The sequence below is a fragment of the Crinia signifera genome, chromosome 1 (genome assembly GCF_055691185.1).
Source record: "Crinia signifera chromosome 1, ASM5569118v1, whole genome shotgun sequence".
Classification (NCBI taxonomy): Eukaryota; Metazoa; Chordata; class Amphibia; order Anura; family Myobatrachidae; genus Crinia; species Crinia signifera.
Genome location: NC_139217.1, coordinates 342,697,880 through 342,718,237, shown reverse-complemented (window position 1 = coordinate 342,718,237; position 20,358 = coordinate 342,697,880). Strand labels below are relative to the sequence as shown.

Sequence of the window (20,358 nt, the reverse complement as noted above, 5' to 3'; positions counted from 1 at the left end):
GGAACCCTGCCCCCCGGCCCAGCCTGCCACTGCTGGCTGGGCCTGACAGCCCAGTCACAATGACACAGGGAGGGGAAGGGGAGACGCACCATGCGCTCCCCTCCCCTATGTCCAAAGGGAATCAGCTGTGGCTGGGCGGCGGAGGCCAGACTTAACTTAACATGCAACCAATGTAGTTAAATAAACAAGATGGACAGCTACTATTAGCAAATCTAAGATGGTGCCAACAGTTACACTATCACCATCAGCTTACTCCAGGATATTTTATTTTAATTTTAAGTGCTTTTAACCCCACCCTACCCATATCGATTTGGTTCCCACTGTTTTAATTTGGACCACTTTGTTAAGAACATATTGTTAAGTATTCTGCTTTATTCCATTTGCTCATTCTACTACACATGAATCTAGAACTATCCTTTCTATATGTTTTAAATGATATTGGATGTTGCTTACCCTATGCTGATACTGCCGCCTACTGTCTCTCCTTACTGGGTAGTAGTATCATGGACTCGTCCTCAACTGCTCTTTTCTTTTCTCTGTCATTTCCCACTGCATGATACACTACTATAAATTGGTCTCCCTACACAATGTAATTTACAGATGGAGCCACGGTCATTCAGAAGGAGTCTGGCGGTCGGATCGCATTCTGGAGAGCCCCGGCGCTGGCTGAGAGGCACTCCATTTGTATGTAGGGCACCATACATGGTTGCCTCAGCTGGTACTCTCAAAGGGCAGGATAAATAATCAAATTTTTTTACACAGTGAGTATCCTGCTAGTTCACTGTTCACTAACCTTGTATGCCTTAGTTCCATGTTTTGCTGATGTGCACATTGTGTCCAATGTATTACACCCCACATGGCTGCCTTGTTTGTTACTCTGTGGCTATCTCCCCTGTATCCTTCATTGGTGGGTGAATAATCCCTGCACCTGATGACCCAAAATGTCTGCTACACACTTTGTATTTTCTCCATAATCTCTACATTTCATGCAAAGCCAAAACTCTCTATCATGTTCTTACTATCTGCTAAGCACCTTAAAGCAAATCAGAGAAAGAGTGCTATTTAAAATAAAATATATTTTTTTATTATTTACCTTGTTCTTCATCAATTTTCCGAAGATATTTCATCATTATGCTATTTACATCATCTTCCTTCCCTTCTGCTTCAGGTCTTTTATTTTCCTGTTCAATTTCAGATACAAAGATTTTCCCAGAAAAACCTTCTCCATCTGGTCTTTGAGCACGGGGACGGCTTTTAATGCTATCTGCACTTTTGCACGAAATAACCGAACCAGAAGATGATGAGGAATCTGATAGGTTTCCCAAATCTTCACTAATACTTGAAGTTTTCTTTAAAGCACTTTTTAAACCCCCTTTGGAAAGGCTTGTTTCATGTGAAGGTAGATCACCAAAATGGACACTAAGTGGTCGTTGACCTTCCCTTCTATCTCTGGAAAATTTTGATAAACTTTGAGTTGATTGTGACCTTCTAAGAGCAGGAAGTATATCATCTGTATCATCCGGTAACTTCCTTTCATAGCGGAGGCTGGAAACCTTCCAGTTTGATGAGCTTTCATCATTTCCATCATCAGCCAAATTGGAAAACCTTTTGTTTTGGAACACTAGAGGCTGTTTTGCAAAATCATTTTCCGCAGCTTCTTCCACTGGTGTTGCAAGACATGGTATCCGGGGCCTTAGCCTCACTGAAAGAACACTATCTTCTCCTAATGCAGAAGAGGCCGACTTGAGGCCCACATTATCTGATGACTGATGGAGAGATTCACAGGAGCCAAATTTTGCCATGTGCTTAACAGCAGGTGACAGTGTAGGATCAAATTTTTCAGATGGTAAACATCGAAGGCTGGATGAACGGGTTAGTACTTGGCCTGCCAAAGGCTTTTCATCTGTAATTTTCCCCAATGCCAGTGAGAAGTCTTCTTCATCATCATTATTAAGATGTGTGCGTCGTCTTAGAGAAGAAGCGCCAGTAGTGCGGTAAATTGGCAAAGAAGATGTATCCTCTATAACTAGGGATGCTTGATCTTTTTCAGATGCCCTTTTCTTTCTCACCTCATCTAGAAACTCAGAGAGAGCAGATGAAGAACGTGAAAACTTGTCTTCTAGTGGTGATGATCGACTTCTGCCAAGTGTTGGTGTAAGGTCTCTTGTGTTAAGGTCTGGTGTACTTCTGGTAATTTCATTTTCTGAAGGTAAGGTGTTATTGCCATAACCCTTTGCCCCAGAACTTAATGAAGAACTTGGACGGCTGACATCCTGACCTTTAATGTCGTTGAGTCTGAAAAACATGAACATTTTGTTTTTATTTTATCCATATTACAACATAGTATGGTTTGTTACAATACAAGCTATGTAAAAAAAAAAGAGTATAGCAATTTTTTGACTACCCTACATACTCTATTGCACAGTATCATGAATTAAGATTGTGTATACGGTAGAGCTAATGGCAATTTGGAATAATAAAACAATATGTTATACATATGCTAATACAGATGGACATATGAATTGGTGATTTAACTCCATATTGTGATATATGAAACTAAGTGAGGACATACTGTACAAACCTAATAACCTAATCCCAAGAATATTCACAAATACATAAATAGCAAAAGAATAATAAAAGAGAACATAGGCCCATTAACCAATATCAACGGAAATAGCGTTACTGAGGATAAGGAAAAAGCAGAACTGTTAATTACATTTTTCTCATAAGTGTTTACTAGGGAGGAGCAGACAGTGGAACCCAAAGGTACCATAAATGGAACAATCTAGCTAGAACTTAATTGTGAATTTAAAACAGATGAGATAAAAAAAGAGGCTCAGCAAAATCCGAACAAACAAATCCCCAGGTTCGGATGGGATTCATCCTAGGGTTCTAATGGAATCAAGGGAGGAATTAGAAAGCCCTCTATATTACTGTACATTTTTGAGAACTAATTTTCATCTGGTAAGGTGCCTAAGAACTGAAGAACCAAAAACATTTAGAACTGCACAGTGTAATCAGTATTAACCAACATGGGTTTGTAAAAAAACAAAACACTTGTACCAAACAAATTTATTAAGCTTTTATGAGGAAGTCAGTAACTACCGAGACAATGGAAATGCTGTAGGTGTGGTTTTCCTGGATTTTGCAAAGGCTTTTGATAATGTGCCACATAAGAGGATGATAAAGAAAATGGAGGATTTGGGACTAGGGGTAAAGATTTGTAGTTGGCTAGGAAATTGGCTGCGGAATAGAGAACAGAGTGGTTGTAAACAGTGCATTATCAAGTATGATACCAGTACTAAGTGGAGTGCCACAGGGGTCATTGTTAGTGCCCCTTTTATTTAACATAGTTATTAAAGATATTGGGGTGGGTATACTCAGCAAAGTTTCCATCTTTGCTGATGACACAAAACTGAGCAGATTAAAAAAATCAATGATGTCTCCACACTTCAGAGTGATCTTAAAAAACTAGAAGAGTTTACGAAAATTTGTAAAATGAGGTTCAATGTAGATAAATGCAAGGTTATGCATCTCGGGAGACGTTGCTTTGGGTATATCAGAACTGGAAAAGGATCTAGGAGTCCAAATTGATAACAAACTGGGGTATAGTGCTCAGTGTTATGTAGCAGCAAATAAGGCTAACAGGATACTATATAAGTATACGTATAAGAAGGGGTATAGAGACTGGGGACTCAGATGTAATTATGCCACTCTACAAAGCACTGGTTAGACTGCATCTAGAATACGGACTTCAATTCTGGGCCCCACACTATAAAAAGGACATCCTAGAACTGGAAAAGGTCCAAAGAAGAGCACCAAAGCTAATAAAGGGGTTGTAGAGTTTAAGATATGAAGAAAGATTGAACAAATTGGGATTATTTATGCTAAAAAATAGATGTTTAAGGGGAGACATGCTAAACATGTCCAAATACAGTTTATCAGGGGCCAATATAAGGAACTGTCGGGAAACCTTTCCACTTTGAGGAAGTACTCTAGGACATGTGGGCATCAGTTTAAACTAGAGAAAAGAAGATTTTGTTCCCTTAGAAGGTAAAAAAAAGTCAGGGCAGCCAAATTGTGGAACTCACTTCCTGGAGAAGTGGTGTCGGCAGACACAATATATATGTTTAAAAAAGGTTGGACAAACATCTATTGGTATAAACAACAATCATAATATGTCTTTAAATAAATCAGAATACACATTGTATAAATAAGGGATGCAGCAAATGGATCAGACTCACTAACCAAGGTTGAACTCGATGAACGCACGTCTTTATTCGGCCTTAATCACTATGTAACTATGTAATTAAAAATTTATGGGCGGCTGCTTATTGGCTGAGAGAGCTCTCTCAGCCAACCAGTGGCTGCCCATTCTTGTGTATTGTTTTTTATTTTTAATCTCCTGCCCGCCGGGGATGCATAGCGCCTCTCCTACCCAGCACTTCCCTGCTCTACAGATAAGTGTGTGCCAGCGGTTTGGCAACGCTGTGCTGCTCATGGCTGCACATGACTTATTTTATGTGCAGGCTGTCTAACCTCTGACTAGTCCGAAGCACACAGGACCGCACTTTGGTTCGGATGTAGCACACATCGGATTTTGCGCAATTTTACAGCCCGAACCATGGGAATTGGGTGAAATCCCGCCCAAATCGCATAGTTTATGGGAGACGTAAGTATGGCAAAGATGTTAATGGGCCTGGATTTGGGAGACTAGTAGAAGCAATTTGGATATGATCTTCTATCATTGCAACTTCCAATTATAAGCAAGAAATATCGAGTTTCTAATCTTCCCTGATTTGTTTTCTTTTTTTTGGTATAAAGTGGGAAAATGCTGTTCTGAGAAAGATTGTTTATCATAATTTATTTCCAACTATTTTCAGTTAGAGCTGCATTTGAAATGAAAAATGATTTACAATCTGCAAGCGGAATGAAGTAGGTTTATGAAAATCAGCCAGGAACGGCACACTGGAAACCAAATGCGCACATTTTCATGAGAAAGAAAACAAATTTACCAGCTGGATTTTCTGTAGAATGAAGAGATACAACATAAGCTGATCAAAAAATATAAAGGCTGTGTTCCCTTCCAATGTGGATTTTCAAGAAAGCTAAATGTAATCTGGCTTACTTTAACCAGGCACAAAAAATGCAAAAAGGAGAGGGTAAAGTGTATAATTCTTCCAATACAGTTGAACTCTCTAGTTCAATTGACCGAATGACTTAATTGTTAATGCTTGAGGAAGGTATTAGTGTGAATGAGGATAGCAGTTTTTTTAAATTGTCATACTCCATTTAATATTTTATTGATGGCTCTTTAGGAATTCTACTATATGGATACATACTCAGAACATGAATAGTCACACACTGCTTTATAAAAATGTCATTTAGTCTCAACTGTGTAATATATAGCCATACAAAAAGATGTTCAATATGGCAGTTATTTTAAATTACAATAATACTGAAAAATTACTCATTTTAGAGCTGGCCTACAGGACATTTTTGTTCATCATTTTCAGTCAGCTCCAAAAAGTATGTCAGAGAGGGAGAAGTAATGAGATATCACATTAGCTGTGATTGTGGCTTTTGCTGCTCATCTTCCTAAAATCATCCTCCTAAAGACTCATACCAGGAATATTGCTGAGGCTAAGAAAATAACCATAAAGTCCAGCACAGAACTGCACTCCAGGTAAAGTGAACTACAATGATCCACAAGCTCTATTAGAGGAGCATCTTGAAAATGTAAAAAATGAAACACAGTAAAAAATTATGCTCACTTATAAAACTGAATATGGTTATGTTGACATGTAGAGAAATGGTTATATGCTACAAGCTATCTTTTAAATGACCATTTTTGTGCATGACTCATCAGCCACAACAATATCACATCTGCGTCAGCAGACTTAAAAGTCAGGCTGGTTAGACTGCGGGTGCATGATGTTTACTTGGCTCTATAAAAGGGTTTGCATATTCCCATTACAGTGCTGTACATTACCCAGCCCAGTAGAGACTGATACCTTATCGAATGTCTGCTGTTTATTTTCTATTTGGTATTCCGGCATCGGAATTGAGACTGCCACCATCCAATCTACCGAAATGTTAAATGCATTCTAATTTATGGGCCCAAATGTATAAAAAAACAGCTGCCACAAGCTTATCACGGCATGCCATCAGACTTATAGGGGCAATGTTATATTTGTGGCTACTCTTGTATTTATTTAAAATTGTCTTGTTATATCCATGCAGGATAAATGTGTTTGGATATGTTTCTTTAATTTAAGGGGTGAATAACCATACCTCACAACTTTTTAAAACAAAGCAATCGGGTCTCCCAAAAAGGTGTGTGTGCTCCCAGAAACTGACGTGGTCTCTATGGATAGAGGCATGGCCTTGTGTGGAAGCCACAGTGGCTAGTCATGCCCCCATTTTGTGTCATTGTTGGGGACATGGCCAGCACGCTTTGAGCGAGTGACAGGTGTTCTCCCAACTGCCCCACCCCCCACTGCAGAACACTGCTACCTGCGTGTGGGACGTGGGACTGTGCTACAAAAATCAGGGCAGTTGGGAGGTGTGGAATAAATTATATCTGGTATAGCATATTTGAACTTCCAAACACAAACACGACACTTAAATACAGTTCCCACATTACCTATCATGAGCAATGTAACCTTTTTTTTTGCAATTCAAACAGTCTGGTTTAAATGTTTACATTGAATGTTTAAATAAGTTAATGTTCTTCTTTTAAAGTGGCTCACTAATGGATCTGCTACTAGAGCTAGGGCTGTTGAGCCTAACTAGACATTGGACTTCAAAGGGTTAAGACATGAAGCAAAATGTATCAATAGTATCAAAATCTTTGATCATCTCTGGAAGCCTTTACCCTGCTGAGGTGGCATTACAGCTCTCCTGGCTGCCTGACCAATTGCCATGGGAATGGCCAACAGCATCCTCTTGATTCCCAGCCTTTTCTGATCTCTATAGGCTCCATGAGTATTGAATTCAAGATGTCTGAGTTACAGATCACAACCTATTTGGTCCCTTACAGTCTAAATCACCTTTATGCCTTTCTTTTTGTGCTAGTTATAGTTTCTAAACTCTTGGAAGCTGAACCTGAAATGTTCTGTTCTGTTTCTATTTATGACTGGGATTGTTGCAGGTTATTGCTGCTAACTCATTCTGACATTGGCTTGCTATCTGGATCTTGCTTGTCTACGACAAGACGTGACACTTGGAATGTATATTGTGTAAGCGTCTCTGCCACCAGCCCTAACCCCTGGACTATACATTGTTCAAGTCTATTTCCCTCCAGTGCTCCACCTCTCTACTGTCATGCCTGAGGTTTGACTTAGACTGGAGGAAACCTTAGGCATAGGGGCTGACTGGAAACAGAACTTGAGAGCCTGGATGAGAATTTTGTTCTTATAAAAGGATATGGTAACTAAACTGTAGGTCATAATAATAGGCTCAGCATCAGGGCCGTCGACAGGGGGGTCTGTGGCGTACTTGAGCCCCGCAGCTCTGACAGTCAGGGTAGGGCCCGGGAAGCTCTATCCTGGCACTGAGCCACCCCACGCCCCCTCATTCATCTGCCGTTATTATTTATGCAGCCGGGCCCGGCAGTGAGCCCACCCGGCTCCAAGATCAGTGCGGCACAATGGCCCTTATTCTGCATCGTGCGGTACGGCCCGCGTGCGGCCGTACCGCCGATGTTTTTAGTCTGCACATGCGCAGAGGTCAATCTGCGCATGTGCAGCCCCATTCGCCGCAGACGTATTTCGTCCGCCGCAAAGGGGGCGTATAGGGGCGTGAGGGGCTTCATACCCTCATTTCCCTATGTATACGCCCCGCGTTTCATGGGCGTTCCCATGCAAACGCGGGGCGTATGCATGCTAATCAGGGTATGACGCCACTGATGGGGGCGGAAAGCTGACGTCGCCGGATGTCAGCTCTCAGCCCCCATACAAGCTATCACACGGACGATTGTCCGTGTGGTCTCAGCTTGCGGGAGCTGCTGTGGCGTGCGGCCCTGCCTTCGATGGTCGACGACCATCGAATGCAGGGGGCAGCTCCCACCATGGTGGAGGCGTACGCCCCACCATTTTTATGCGGATCGCCAGCCGTCCGTGTACGGACGGCCATGGCGATCCGTCTCGTGGGCGGGGATTGGTTTGTGCGGCCGGAGCACCGTGTGCGGCTCCGGCCGCACCAACCAGAATAAGGGCCATTGTGACTGCAGGAGCAAGCCGGCCGCCGGGACTCATCATGATTTTTTATTAATCATTAAAAGTCCCCAGCAAGGAAGGGGGGGGCTGGGGGGGTGGATCAGTACATGATATATTTATATGCCCACGGCACACCAATGTTTATATATTTATACACCCACTGCCCACCAATTATATATTTTTTTTAATAAACTTTTTTATTAAGACATTGCTTTTCAAAGTGATTCACATGTTACATTTACAAGTTGTACATAGGTTGTAAAAATATTACAAGTAAAACGTGTATCATTAACATTTTATATCCAGTCAGCGTACATATCAGAAGAACAGTAAAGACGTTTTAATGATTCATTTGTTGAGACATTAATTCAGGAGAACAGGAGGGTCCTGGGCAGCCGTTCTAATAAGGTACCATGTTGTAGACTGTAAACTATCATGTATCATTTGTCTTGTATTGAGTGGGAGAGTGGGTATATAGGAATCCCATAGTTGGAAAAATGTCCACACAGGTTTCCCTCTGTCTACAATTGCCTCTAACCAATCCATCCTAAATAGGAAGTGAAGTTTAGGTAAAAATGCATTGAGGTGGTGTAGGATCAATCCAGCTTTGCAAAATGGTTTTTCTGCCTGCTGCACTTAAGGCTAGTAAAGTTTTTTGCTGTCTTTTGTCATACGTAATTTGGGGTCAAAGATGCCCAGTATTGCCCATTCTGGGGTAAAGGGGACGAATGCAACTAGTTTGGCTTCCGCATAACGTTTTATGAGGAACCAGAAGTAGCGAATGATTGGGCATGCCCATAAACAGTTGTATGTATCCGCGTTGTCAAGGCGGCATTTTGGACAGGCATGTGTATCAGACTTTCCCATATGGAAACGCCTGATTGGGGATAGGTAAGAGTTATGGTAAACATTGAAAAAGAGTACCGTGTACATACTAGCCTTGAGTGTCTGCCTTGAGTAAAGGAGGCCTTTCTGCAGCTGTGGTTCAGTTAATGAGGGAAAATGATCCAGCCACGTGATCATGCCTCCCTTGATTTTAGTGTAATCTCGAATTTGCCTCAAATATGTGTAGTGCACAGATATAGCTTTAGAAGTTGGAACCGGGTATGAAAGCATAGTGTCTAAGGTGTTGTTCCAGTCTTTTTCAGAGAAAAGGGACAGTACAAAAGAAACATAAAAACTGGCTTGCACGAAAGCTAAGGGATACGGGCTAATCATAGGGTGTTGTGCGGATAGTTCAGAGAAGCGTAATATACGTCTCTCGTCTTTCAATACCAATGAGGCAATAGAAGTGACTCCCGCTGAGCTCCAAGCTGAGAAGGGGTGAGCAGCCATGCCGTCGAGGAAAGCTGGGTTCTTGAGAAGGGGTAGAAAGAGGGAGTGATATTGGATTAGACCTTTGGAGTGCCGTAAGATATGCCATATCTTTCTGGTTGACCATAAAAGAGGGTTGCTTTTTATGTTCTCTGGTATTTCCTGCTGGTGCAAAAAGCCAACTAAACTGATGTTGCCTAGAGAGTTTTGATCTATTAAGGTATTAGTGTATATAGAACTATTGTGTAGCCAGTCTCGCAGGTGTCTAAAAAAAACGGCATGGTTATATGTAACTACATCAGGGAAGTTGATACCTCCATTGAATATTGGCTGCATAAGTTTCCTCATTGAGATCCTAGCGCGTCCCCCTTTCCAAATAAATTTACGAAAAAGCTTTGTGATTTGTTGGACATCCTTTTTAGATAGTAATACTGGGAGTAATTCTAATAAATATAGTAGTCTTGGAATTGCCACCATTTTCAGTAGGTTAGCCCTCCCTAAATAAGATAATGAGAGACGTTCCCATTTGGTGATATCGTTGGTCAAAGATGCTATAGCTTTAGTGACATTGAGGGTATGAAGAGTAGCAGGGTTACGGGGTATTAAAATCCCGAGGTATGATATGTGTGTTGTTTTCTATTGCAATTTATATTGGGTCGCCCATAGAGGGTTGGGGGTGAAGTTATAGAGGAGCATAGCCTTCGATTTATCCACCAATATATATATTTTTATATGCCCACTTCCCACAATATTTTTATATATCCACAGTGTATGTATGTGATATGTATGTAGTGTGTGTGTCTATGTATGTTCTGCGTGCATCTGATTTGTGCGCGAGAGAGGGAATACTGTATTTATGTATGCAGAGTGTGTGTTATATATATATATCAGGTGTGCTAGAAGCAGCTGAGTCACCAGAGCCCAACACAGCATTATACATATCAGCAACACAAAATGGGAAGCCTCCCAGTTCAAGATGCCTGCACAGATCTGACTGATGGAAAATGACCAGTATTTTCCAGGCTTATTTGCTGCTGAATTACCTTCCGTATGCAACATACTGTACCTGTATGACCTGATAGTAAATTTGACTTCACCAATCAAGTGAATAGTGAAATACAAAATCTGTGGGCCTAAGAGGGACCAGACATTCCAGTAACCTGGGGACATATTGCGAATTGAGCTTAACTAAGAGTGGTTTGGAGACCACTAAAAACGGTACTTATGTACAAATTGGGGTGATTCTCACTAAAGGTGAAGGGACCCGCTTATAACTAATAACATACTGCACCAGAAGGCGCCCTCTCACTCTCTTTTCTAGATCTTCTTTATAAGGTTCCCTGGAACAGGAACCAACAGGAGAGGAGCAGCCACTCTATAAAGAAGAAAGAGGAACTGGGCCTTTTACACATAAAGAATGGACACATAAAGTCCACACGGACCCTTTTACAAAAATAAAGAACCACTTGGCGCTAGTACCACCACCTTATTGACACACATATATATATATATATATATATATATATTTATATATATGCAGAGTTGGGTGATAAATGATGGGTGGGCGACTAGCAATCAGTCCTGGGCCCCACAAATTCTAGTGGCAGCCCTGCTCAGCATCTATTCAGAGACAGAGGGGTTGTGGGCATAGCCAGCAGCTCACACAGTGCTGAACATGCCCCCATAGTAACAAGTAATGGGGGCATGGCTTGCAGATGCGGCACCCCTGCAAGGTCATGTCCCTTTGACTTAGCCCTTTTTGGGCTCCACTGTGCAAGTGTCCTGGTTTAAAAAGATAAAATATTGGGAGGTATGCTACAGTATGTAGTACTTGCATATTACATAAAATTGGAAACAAAGGTGAAACAGAAACAGTTAAGTGCTATGACAGAAGAGATCTGTTCACTTAAGTTTAGTGTGACTATTCCAAGCACATAACAATTATCCCTGTGTATCTGAGTGGGGCTAAAGCCTTATTCGGGAGCTTACAGAGGATAGATCCTGCATTTGTCATGCTGGCTCTGACTGATAGTAAAGTGGAAATAACTTTTAAGTTTCAACTTAGATACTTTTCTGTTCATGGCATCATTAGGCATTTGTCAACAAAGTCTTAAAGTCTAAACAGGGAAATTGGATTTCAAGCCTCACAAATCATTTTCACTGAGACATAACTCTGAACAGGCACATGGTTACTCTTGATTTCTTCACGGAATATAGATATTTATGGTGATTTCCTAGTAATAAAATTGAAAGCCTTCAATGAATACATCCATCGCTATTCACCTTTCATTGCTCTTCAAACGTGCATGCATTTATAGTGCAGAATGTATTCCCAGACAAGGATATTTACTAAACAATTACAATGGACTAAGCAGCTAGATGGAAATCCAGCCACCTGACCGCATATGTGTATGTTATAGTCAATTTTGTAGCCAGAATAAAAGTTACATCTCCCACACTTGCAGTGCACATGGTTTTGCCCATTTGAGAATAAATTTGCCTTTGCGAGTGAACCAAAATAAGTGTGTCTTCTTATTACTTAAACTTCATAACACCCATCACCGTTTGCTTCTCACCGACCCATTTATCCCCATCCATCTCTCTGTACCCTTCTTTGCTGCCATCTGATTGACAGATGTAGTGATGCTCATCACTGTTGCAGACACGCCATCCAGGCGTAAGAGGATTCAGAGCACGCAATTACATTGCTTCGCCACTGGGTGACGAATATAATGAACAGTACTCTATTAACCTTGTAGTGCACCTCACTGTAGATAGATGCAAACTGCATGATTGGAAATTGTTAAAGAAACCTCTCTTTTGCAGAAGAGATGCTTTACGAGCATTACTTGCACTGCAGCATAATATAGTAACATAGCAACAGTAATTAATGATGAAAAAAGACGTTAGTCCATCGAGTTCAACCTATTAACCTGCGATAAAACTCAGTGAGGCTCATTCATCAATCTATGTGCCATACGGAGGATCAAGGCTATATCTACATCTCTGAGTTACTTGACTACTTCTTCTTTCTGAAATGTGTCTCTCACTGCCTAATACTATTTTGCTCCCTCCGCTCTCTTCTCAGTTGTGGGACTAACTCTCCTACACCCCCTCATTCTGGTATCTGACAAGCTGGTTGAGTGGATGTTCTGTACTTGTCTCCCATGCTACCCCTTCTAGGTCCACCCCTGAAGACTTCTTCTCTTTTTTTTCTGATTTGAGGTACATTACATATGCCCATTTGTTCCAATTTGCCTTTGTGTTAAAGTTATCTGGTATCCCCTGGCCCCTTTTCCCAGATAAGATTTCCCGCTGGCTTTACAACTTTTTACTTTGCCTTCATATACCCCCCTCCTTAAATACTAGAGATGAGCAGGTTCGATTTTACTCGGATCTCAAAAGTAGGATCTTTCCAAATCATGCAGCATCCGAAAGCCATTTGTAAAAATCAGAAATTGAGATACTGAACCGAGTAAATCCAAGTACAACCTAACCCGCTCATTTCTATTAAATACTGGAAAATAGGTTTGTGTTTATATCTCAATCTTTAACCAAAGAGGGTATTTCGCGGCTTTGAGAGTCATTTAACCGCCTCCCGCACCACAAATCTCCCTGCATGCATGTGAAGGGATGTTTTGCATAAACACCCATTTGCAGCTTGCATGCTGGTGCAAAATCATTCAATGGTTGCTTAAACGCAGTCTCTAAAAGTTGCTCTCCTGTGCTAACGCGCAGGGGAACGAATCAATTAGAATAACCTCCATAGAGTGATGTTAGAATGGTAAGTAGTTGTGAAAGGCAATGGTCAAGTGGTGAGAATTCATTCTAGATAATTTGAAGCTGTTTGTGCAATTTTCTGTGTGGCATGAGCGAGAACATCAGATGCTGTCAGATTGATGGAAATAACTTTGCAATAGGAATAAAAAAAAGTGGCTAAGCAGAGGTGTCACTTTAAATCAAGGTAGCCTCCCTTGTCTTACCATTGTCTTTAACCCTCTAGATACAGATGTGTCTACACACACTTAAAATAGCCCTGTTTGAGCTGCCATGGACTTTGCAATTTAGCTGCACCTTTCAACTTTTTCTTAAATGTATGTCTTCCCCTGCTAATTTATACCAATATTTTTGAGACAAAAATACTAAGTACAGTAAAGCACTTAGTAAACTATTAGCACGTTTAAAAAAATTGTGAAAAAAAAATACTCAAGCACGAGAATCACTTTGACAGAGCATCTAAATCACACCAGGGACCAAATGTAATAGAATGTGAAAATCAAGCAATCATCTATACTGAAAAACCAGGTTGATTTAGCCATGTAAATGATTGCCGCTTTAAAATAAATTGGAAAACTCTCCCAAAATATCTCACTTTTTGATTCTCACACCCTATTACATTTGGCCCCAGGCATCTTGCACTATTTGGCACAAAATAGTGAGAAAAAGATTATAGCTTAAATTTAGCTTTAACCACCCGTCAAGCTTTTCATTGAGAATTTCATTATTTTACTGTTATCTACAAATTAAGTATATTTAAAACACAGATGACAGTATGTAATGGTGTTATTAAGACGTGGGACTTAGATTTCAGTTCTCATATAAATTAGTAGCTTACATTATATTTACAACAGAAAATTATCAAATAAATTCTAAATAGCTTAATAAACTTATGTCAATAAACTTTATCTTACAATCAGAGAAGATCAATCAATTATGTCACCTGTTATTTCCATCTAAAAATAACTTTATCAGGATGCAATACTTAACAATAGTTTTATAAATGTATTTACCGTGAACCGATTTCAGATGATGACTGTCTGGACAAGCGTCCGCACGTACTTCCTCCAGAAGGTGATGCCCAACTGGCTGATGATCCTGTCCAGGATCGGACACTTTCTGTTTTCCCCATACTCATTACTGAGCCTAAGGTTGACTGATCATCTCTAGAAGAAAAAAGAAGATTTTATAACTTGAGTTCTGAAGTGTATTTTCAAAAAAAAAAGTTTATGGTTAGTTCATCTATTTGCTAAAGGGAGTAAGCCCATACAGATAGAGCCAAGTTCATCTTGACTAAGTTTCTGAACCTAGGCGCAGGAAATGCTTCCTTTCATGGATTGTTCTCAGCTGCAATACAATAGAGCAAAGGAATTACCAGGGGATTAGTATGACTGGTCTTTCTCAATTAATCCTATTAAAGGCCAAGAAGAAAGAGGCTATCTGTATTTCAGTCAAAAACACATTTTCATCACAAATAGGTCTTTTCCATATCTATCCAGCGGTTTCTACCAGTGAAAGCTTCCCCTTGCACAGCCATTATGGGCCTATTTAAAAAATAAGTTCACAGTAAAACAATATATATGCCATATTTGCCGGCGTATAAGATGACTTTTTACACCTGAAAAAAATGCCTCCAAGTGGGTGGGTCGTCTTATACGCCGGATTCGCCTTATACGCCAATCCAAAGCACCGCTCACGGCGGTTTGAATGTACCGCTATTCGGGAGCCAATCAGGGCTCCCGAGTCAGGAGCCAATGGCAGACGGCTGCCGCACTCAGCCTCGTCCACGGCGTCTGACATCATAGGCAGCCGGCAGGGCGAGGAAGGAAGTCCCCCGGGTGAGGAGCAAGAGGACGCCGGAAGCCGCCGGAGGACGGTGCAAAAGACTGCGGCGGGGAGAAGAGCTCCTATATATATATATATATATATATATATATATATATATATATATATATATATATATAGTCCAGGAATCCACACACAAGGTGCAGAAAGGAGAGCACTCTCCAATCACAAATGTAATTTTGTGAAAAATCCAAATGTGTTAAATAATGAAATAAAGAGACATCACAATCCTTGAAGGTAAAGGTGATATATTAGTATGACAGCCCCGACGTTTCGGTCCAAATCGGGGCTGTCATACTAATATATCACCTTTACCTTCAAGGATTGTGATGTCTCTTTATTTCATTATTTAACACATTTGGATTTTTCACAAAATTACATTTGTGATTGGAGAGTGCTCTCCTTTCTACACCTTGTGTGTGGATTCCTGGACTATTTTTGAGTACTAGCCTCCTGGCCAGTGCTTTTGGATGGGCACCCCACTGTTGCTTTATTGGGTGAGAGTGCGGTCATTTGTATATGTATATATATATATATATATATATATATATATATATTCTTAGGAAGATATATGAGATACCATGTAATGTAAATACTTATTTCCTTTAGCACCATCTCGAGGGCTCCAGTAGCCAAAGCCACAATAAGAAATATCAGGCCATGATAGTTAAAGCCACAATGGGAAATAACATGCTGTGAAAGCTTAAGCCACAAAATGCCAGTCCAAGAGAGACAAAGCCACAATGGGAAATTACATGCCATGATAGCCAAAGAGACAATGAGAAATGCCAGGCCATGATAGCCAAAGCCACATTATGAAATGCCAGGTCATGATAGCCAAAGCCACAATGGGAAATGCCAGGTCATGATAAGAAGATGACAGTCGCCACATTGAGTATCCAGTCATGGCATTGCATTGCTGAAAGGGGCATGTACACACCAAGCATATGCATTCACTTAACTTCTTAATGATCACAGGATGGGTCCTAAAAGAGCCCTTATCCTGGTGACTCAGACATGATGCGTTCCGGAGATCAAAGATACATTGCAACAATTAGGATTTATTTTATATCAGAAGCTGTCTACAATAATAATAAATATGCCAGTGTCAGAATCAAGTGGGCAGCTTATGTTGGCCATATTCCAGGCCAGTTAAATAGACTGATTCTGCTTGCGTCTCCGCAGACAATTAAAATAATCAGACTTTTCTAACATGCAACATGCAAAGCCTTGCTATGCTTACATACGAAATAAAATTCAGCCCAAAGTCTGTTGTCAATGCATGCTGATAAAAATACCCGCTGGTGTGAAAACTCTGATAACCTTCACTAAGAAGGCCAATTAAGGTAGGAATTATCCAGTTCATCTAATTGACACAGAAGCCACAGTGGCATTTATCCATTAGTTTATAAAAGAGAACAAATTCATTCTCCACGGTGCAGTATGTGAGAAATAATTTCACAAACTAGACTAAAATGGTTATATTCCAATAGGAATATAAGTAAGAAAAATGGGGACAGATGGGTAAAATGGAATAAACAGTAATACAACAAATAAAGTATGCATCCTTTTTTGGCAGCTCTTCTGGCAACCAAGAACTGTACTGCTATCTATAGCAGCTCGCTTACTATGTGTGACTACTACCTATGCTTACATATATACTGTATGGGTCCCAAGTTGATTATTCATCTCCATAATGTATTATTTTGTCCTAGTTTCCTAATACACAAGCCAGATAATGCACCCTTATAAAGGATGCACTGAAATGAGTGTGATGATTGCATATATACAAAAATTGGGGGTCAACTCATAACTACAGTAGGTACTGTATCTCATCTTCAAACTAAACACATTCCACCCTGGGGAATTCCTTTTAATTTCAAAGTACTATGGTGCAACAAGGTGTAATGGTTAGCATTGTACTGAGGTCATGGCTTTGATTAACACTATGGGCCTGATTCTAGTTTGCTTAGTAAGCTGCGCCGCCCCCACCGAATACACACCGCCACACTGCCGATTCCCCTCATTACCATGCGAGGGGATGTGTAACAAAAACACATCCCCCTCACAGGCCTCCGCTGCAGGAGAAATCATTAGATGGTCGCCAACCATCGTATATCATTCACTGACCATCTAATGATTTCTCCTGGCTTTGCTAATAGAAGTCAGTGGGAAATGGCCCGCCCAGTTCCTTGCCAACGGCTCGGTGACTATGTAAGTTGCCGAAGCCATTTGCAAAGGGGAGCTACACATGCACATAATATACCATGTGTTGTTCTGAATTAAATAAAAAAGATACTGCTTGTATCGAAACCGGTTGGCTTGGAAGGGCAGAGGACATTTCTCAAAACTACCACTGTGGACCAGCACCCAGGGACGCCTGTTTGGGATACACACTTGCTCATTTTGTCTGCACTTGTTTGTGGACAAAACCACATAGGGCGGTATTCAATGTCAGGGTCACGGCAGTCGAGCTTGCTCGACCGCCGTGACCCAGTCCCGTTCTCGGTCAGCTCGATCGAGAACACGCAGGCGGGATTCAATGTCCCGCCTGTCTGGGAGCGAAAAGGGGGCGTGGTGTCGAGTTGCGGCCGGGAAGAGGCGAGCTGCAGCCGGCAGCTCGTCACTTCCCGGCTGTTCTCGGCAGAACGAGCCCGACAGCTTGTGATGTCGGGCTCGTTCTGCCGAGATACCCTGCTCAATGCTGTCGGGGAAGACAGCATTGAATAGGGCCCGGCGGGCATCTCCCCGGTGGGAGGTGCTCGCCGGAGATTGAATATCCCCCATAGTGAGAGTCCTTTGATTTAAACCCTGCCTGTTTTTTATGCTATTTTAAAAATAAAAAGTGGTATTGCACTATATCGTTTTTTTCCCATCCTTTTGAGTGATTTTACTTCTGTGAAGGAGGAAAGAAGGATCCATTGGGCGACAGAATATGCCCCTCCACTAAGAGCATGTGTCTGCTAATTCAGTAGCCATATTTGATTGGTACGAGTCATAGATTTTGTCCAAAAAATTTTACGAATATTTTAACAATACAATATTGCACTATTGTTTCTTCTCCTCTTCTCTTTCCCGGAAAGAAAAAGGAGAACTCCATTACATCCAGCGCCCAGGGAACTGTCTGATTCTTTTTAGTTGGTATTGTATGTTTTTGAAGTGGTTCTTCATATAGTCAGTACGGAACCCAGAGCTGCTCATAAGTGCATGGTCTATTGATATTAAACAAAAAACTTTCTAAATAGAATAAGGGCCAATGGCCGTAACTGTCTGGAGATTGCATATTCTCCCCCTGCTTGGGTAGGTTTTCTCCGCGTACTTCAGTTTCCTCCCATAATCAAGAAATATACTGGCAGGTTATTTGGCTTCCTACAAATTAATCCTAGAATGTCTGTGTGTGCGTGTACATGTGGTAGGGAATATAGATTTTAAGCTAGACTGGGACAAGGAATGTACAAATATTCTCTGTAAAGCGCTGTGGAATATGTGTGCGCTATATAAATAACTGATAATAAATAAAGATCCAGCAACATATTTCGGCCTCCAGTCATATCATTTTTTTCTTTTATGGATCTCTCCCAAACTACAGAATTCCTTACTTTGATTGGCATTAACATTTTAAATAACTCATAAAGACTTTATCAGAATCAGATTTCAACTTGTGCGATTTGCATCATCATATACATTACTATAGTAGAGCCTGTATTTCACTGAAGCACCTGGTAATGAAGCAGTGTTACAATGTAGACTTTTTTGCACTGCTGTTCAGTTTACTCATTTCAAGCCAAACAATGACATACTGCACTAGTAGCATTACTGATAGAGTACATCTACCAATTTTGTAATAGCCTCAGAGTTCAGTATCTGTGTGGAATGCCGGCCGAATTGGGAGGTTTTTTTTTCGAAGGAGAAATCATTTATAGGGCAAAACCATGTCTTGTAATTGATTGCCCCTTTAAAAAAAAAAACTCCACAGCCGCTGAACATGGAGGCTATTACCTTTGGCTATACAGTATATATTTGCAAACATGACGAAGCTCTACATCTTCGTACAGTGAGGTACAGTGGCCCCATGGCTGTCACAAAATCTGAACAAATAACAGACAAGTAAATCAGCCTAAATGATGACAAAGGTCCATCTCACACCAGTAAATATGCAGAGTGAAGTTGTTGGCATTTTAATTTAGCAGTGACAGCAGTATTATCAGAGTTGCTTTCTACCATTTAACAGCAAAGCACATACATGCTATGCAGGTCATTGGTTTATGTCGAGAACATATTCACTAGGTTAACATAACTGAACTGCTTTAGAACATCATTAATCTTGTTCAGAACATTCAACGCGTACCCTTGTGGACACGCTCCGGTCACCACACTTTGGGGAAGGTGGTTTGCTTAAGTATTCACTAACATTTACTATTCCTAATCGATGTCCATGTGGATAGATTTCTGAGGCAGTTTATTATATCAGAAAGTGTCCACGAGGACAACTACTTTGCCTCCTTTCATCTCAGCTGAATTGGGTACCGAGAACAGTGGAGCTACCTGTGTTCTGTTTTAGTTTTTCTGTTACCGTAATGTTTAGTTCTGTGTACCCGGTATTGTTCTAATGTGTGACCATATGCAGGGCGTTGTGAACCCTTTGTGGCGCCTTATAAATAAAATGTAATAATATTAATGCTGGTGTTAGGGGTTCCATGTTCTGTACTTGAGCCTTTGTCATTTATGTAAACAAACTCACACTGCGCACAATGCAAAAAAATCTGAAATGGTGCTACAAGTCATGGGATCTGCTGAGGAAGATGGTGGCATTTGTGAAAAATTAGCCAACTGAACAGTTTTATAGAAAGGTTTAAGGAAAACAGACAGATTCATTTACTCATGAGGAACATTGCAAAAATGGTTTCAATATGTGAAGAAAAATTATTGAAATAAGAGTAGGGGTTAAAAAGCTGCCTGGAAATTTCATATCATGCTTCATATCATTTCATATCACCAAATTATATCATGCACCAGTTCAAGGGTTCATGTTGCTTCCATTTTGAACTGTGGTGGAGAAGCACATACCCCGTCACACAAGGTTCCCACACAAAATATTGCAACAAATGATTAGCTCCAATGTCAACATTCAAATAAGCCACAAATGATCCTTAGGTGAAATAGTTTAGGTGTAAAAGTGGAATATTTTTAAGGAGAGGTAATA

General features: G+C 40.7%; 1 protein-coding gene across 2 annotated transcripts in view; it reads right to left on the bottom strand.

Moving 5' to 3' along the window:
* The window catches only part of MYO18B (myosin XVIIIB), a 451,547-nt gene that overhangs the window by 17,611 nt on the left and 413,578 nt on the right, over window positions 1–20,358 (bottom strand). For both annotated transcript variants that reach the window (XM_083146506.1, XM_083146515.1), the window contains 2 exons: window positions 14,324–14,476; window positions 1,094–2,295 (listed from right to left, as the gene is read on the bottom strand). In XM_083146506.1, the coding sequence (XP_083002632.1) occupies window positions 1,094–2,295; window positions 14,324–14,476 (1,355 nt within the window). The remainder of the gene's footprint in view (window positions 1–1,093; window positions 2,296–14,323; window positions 14,477–20,358) is intronic.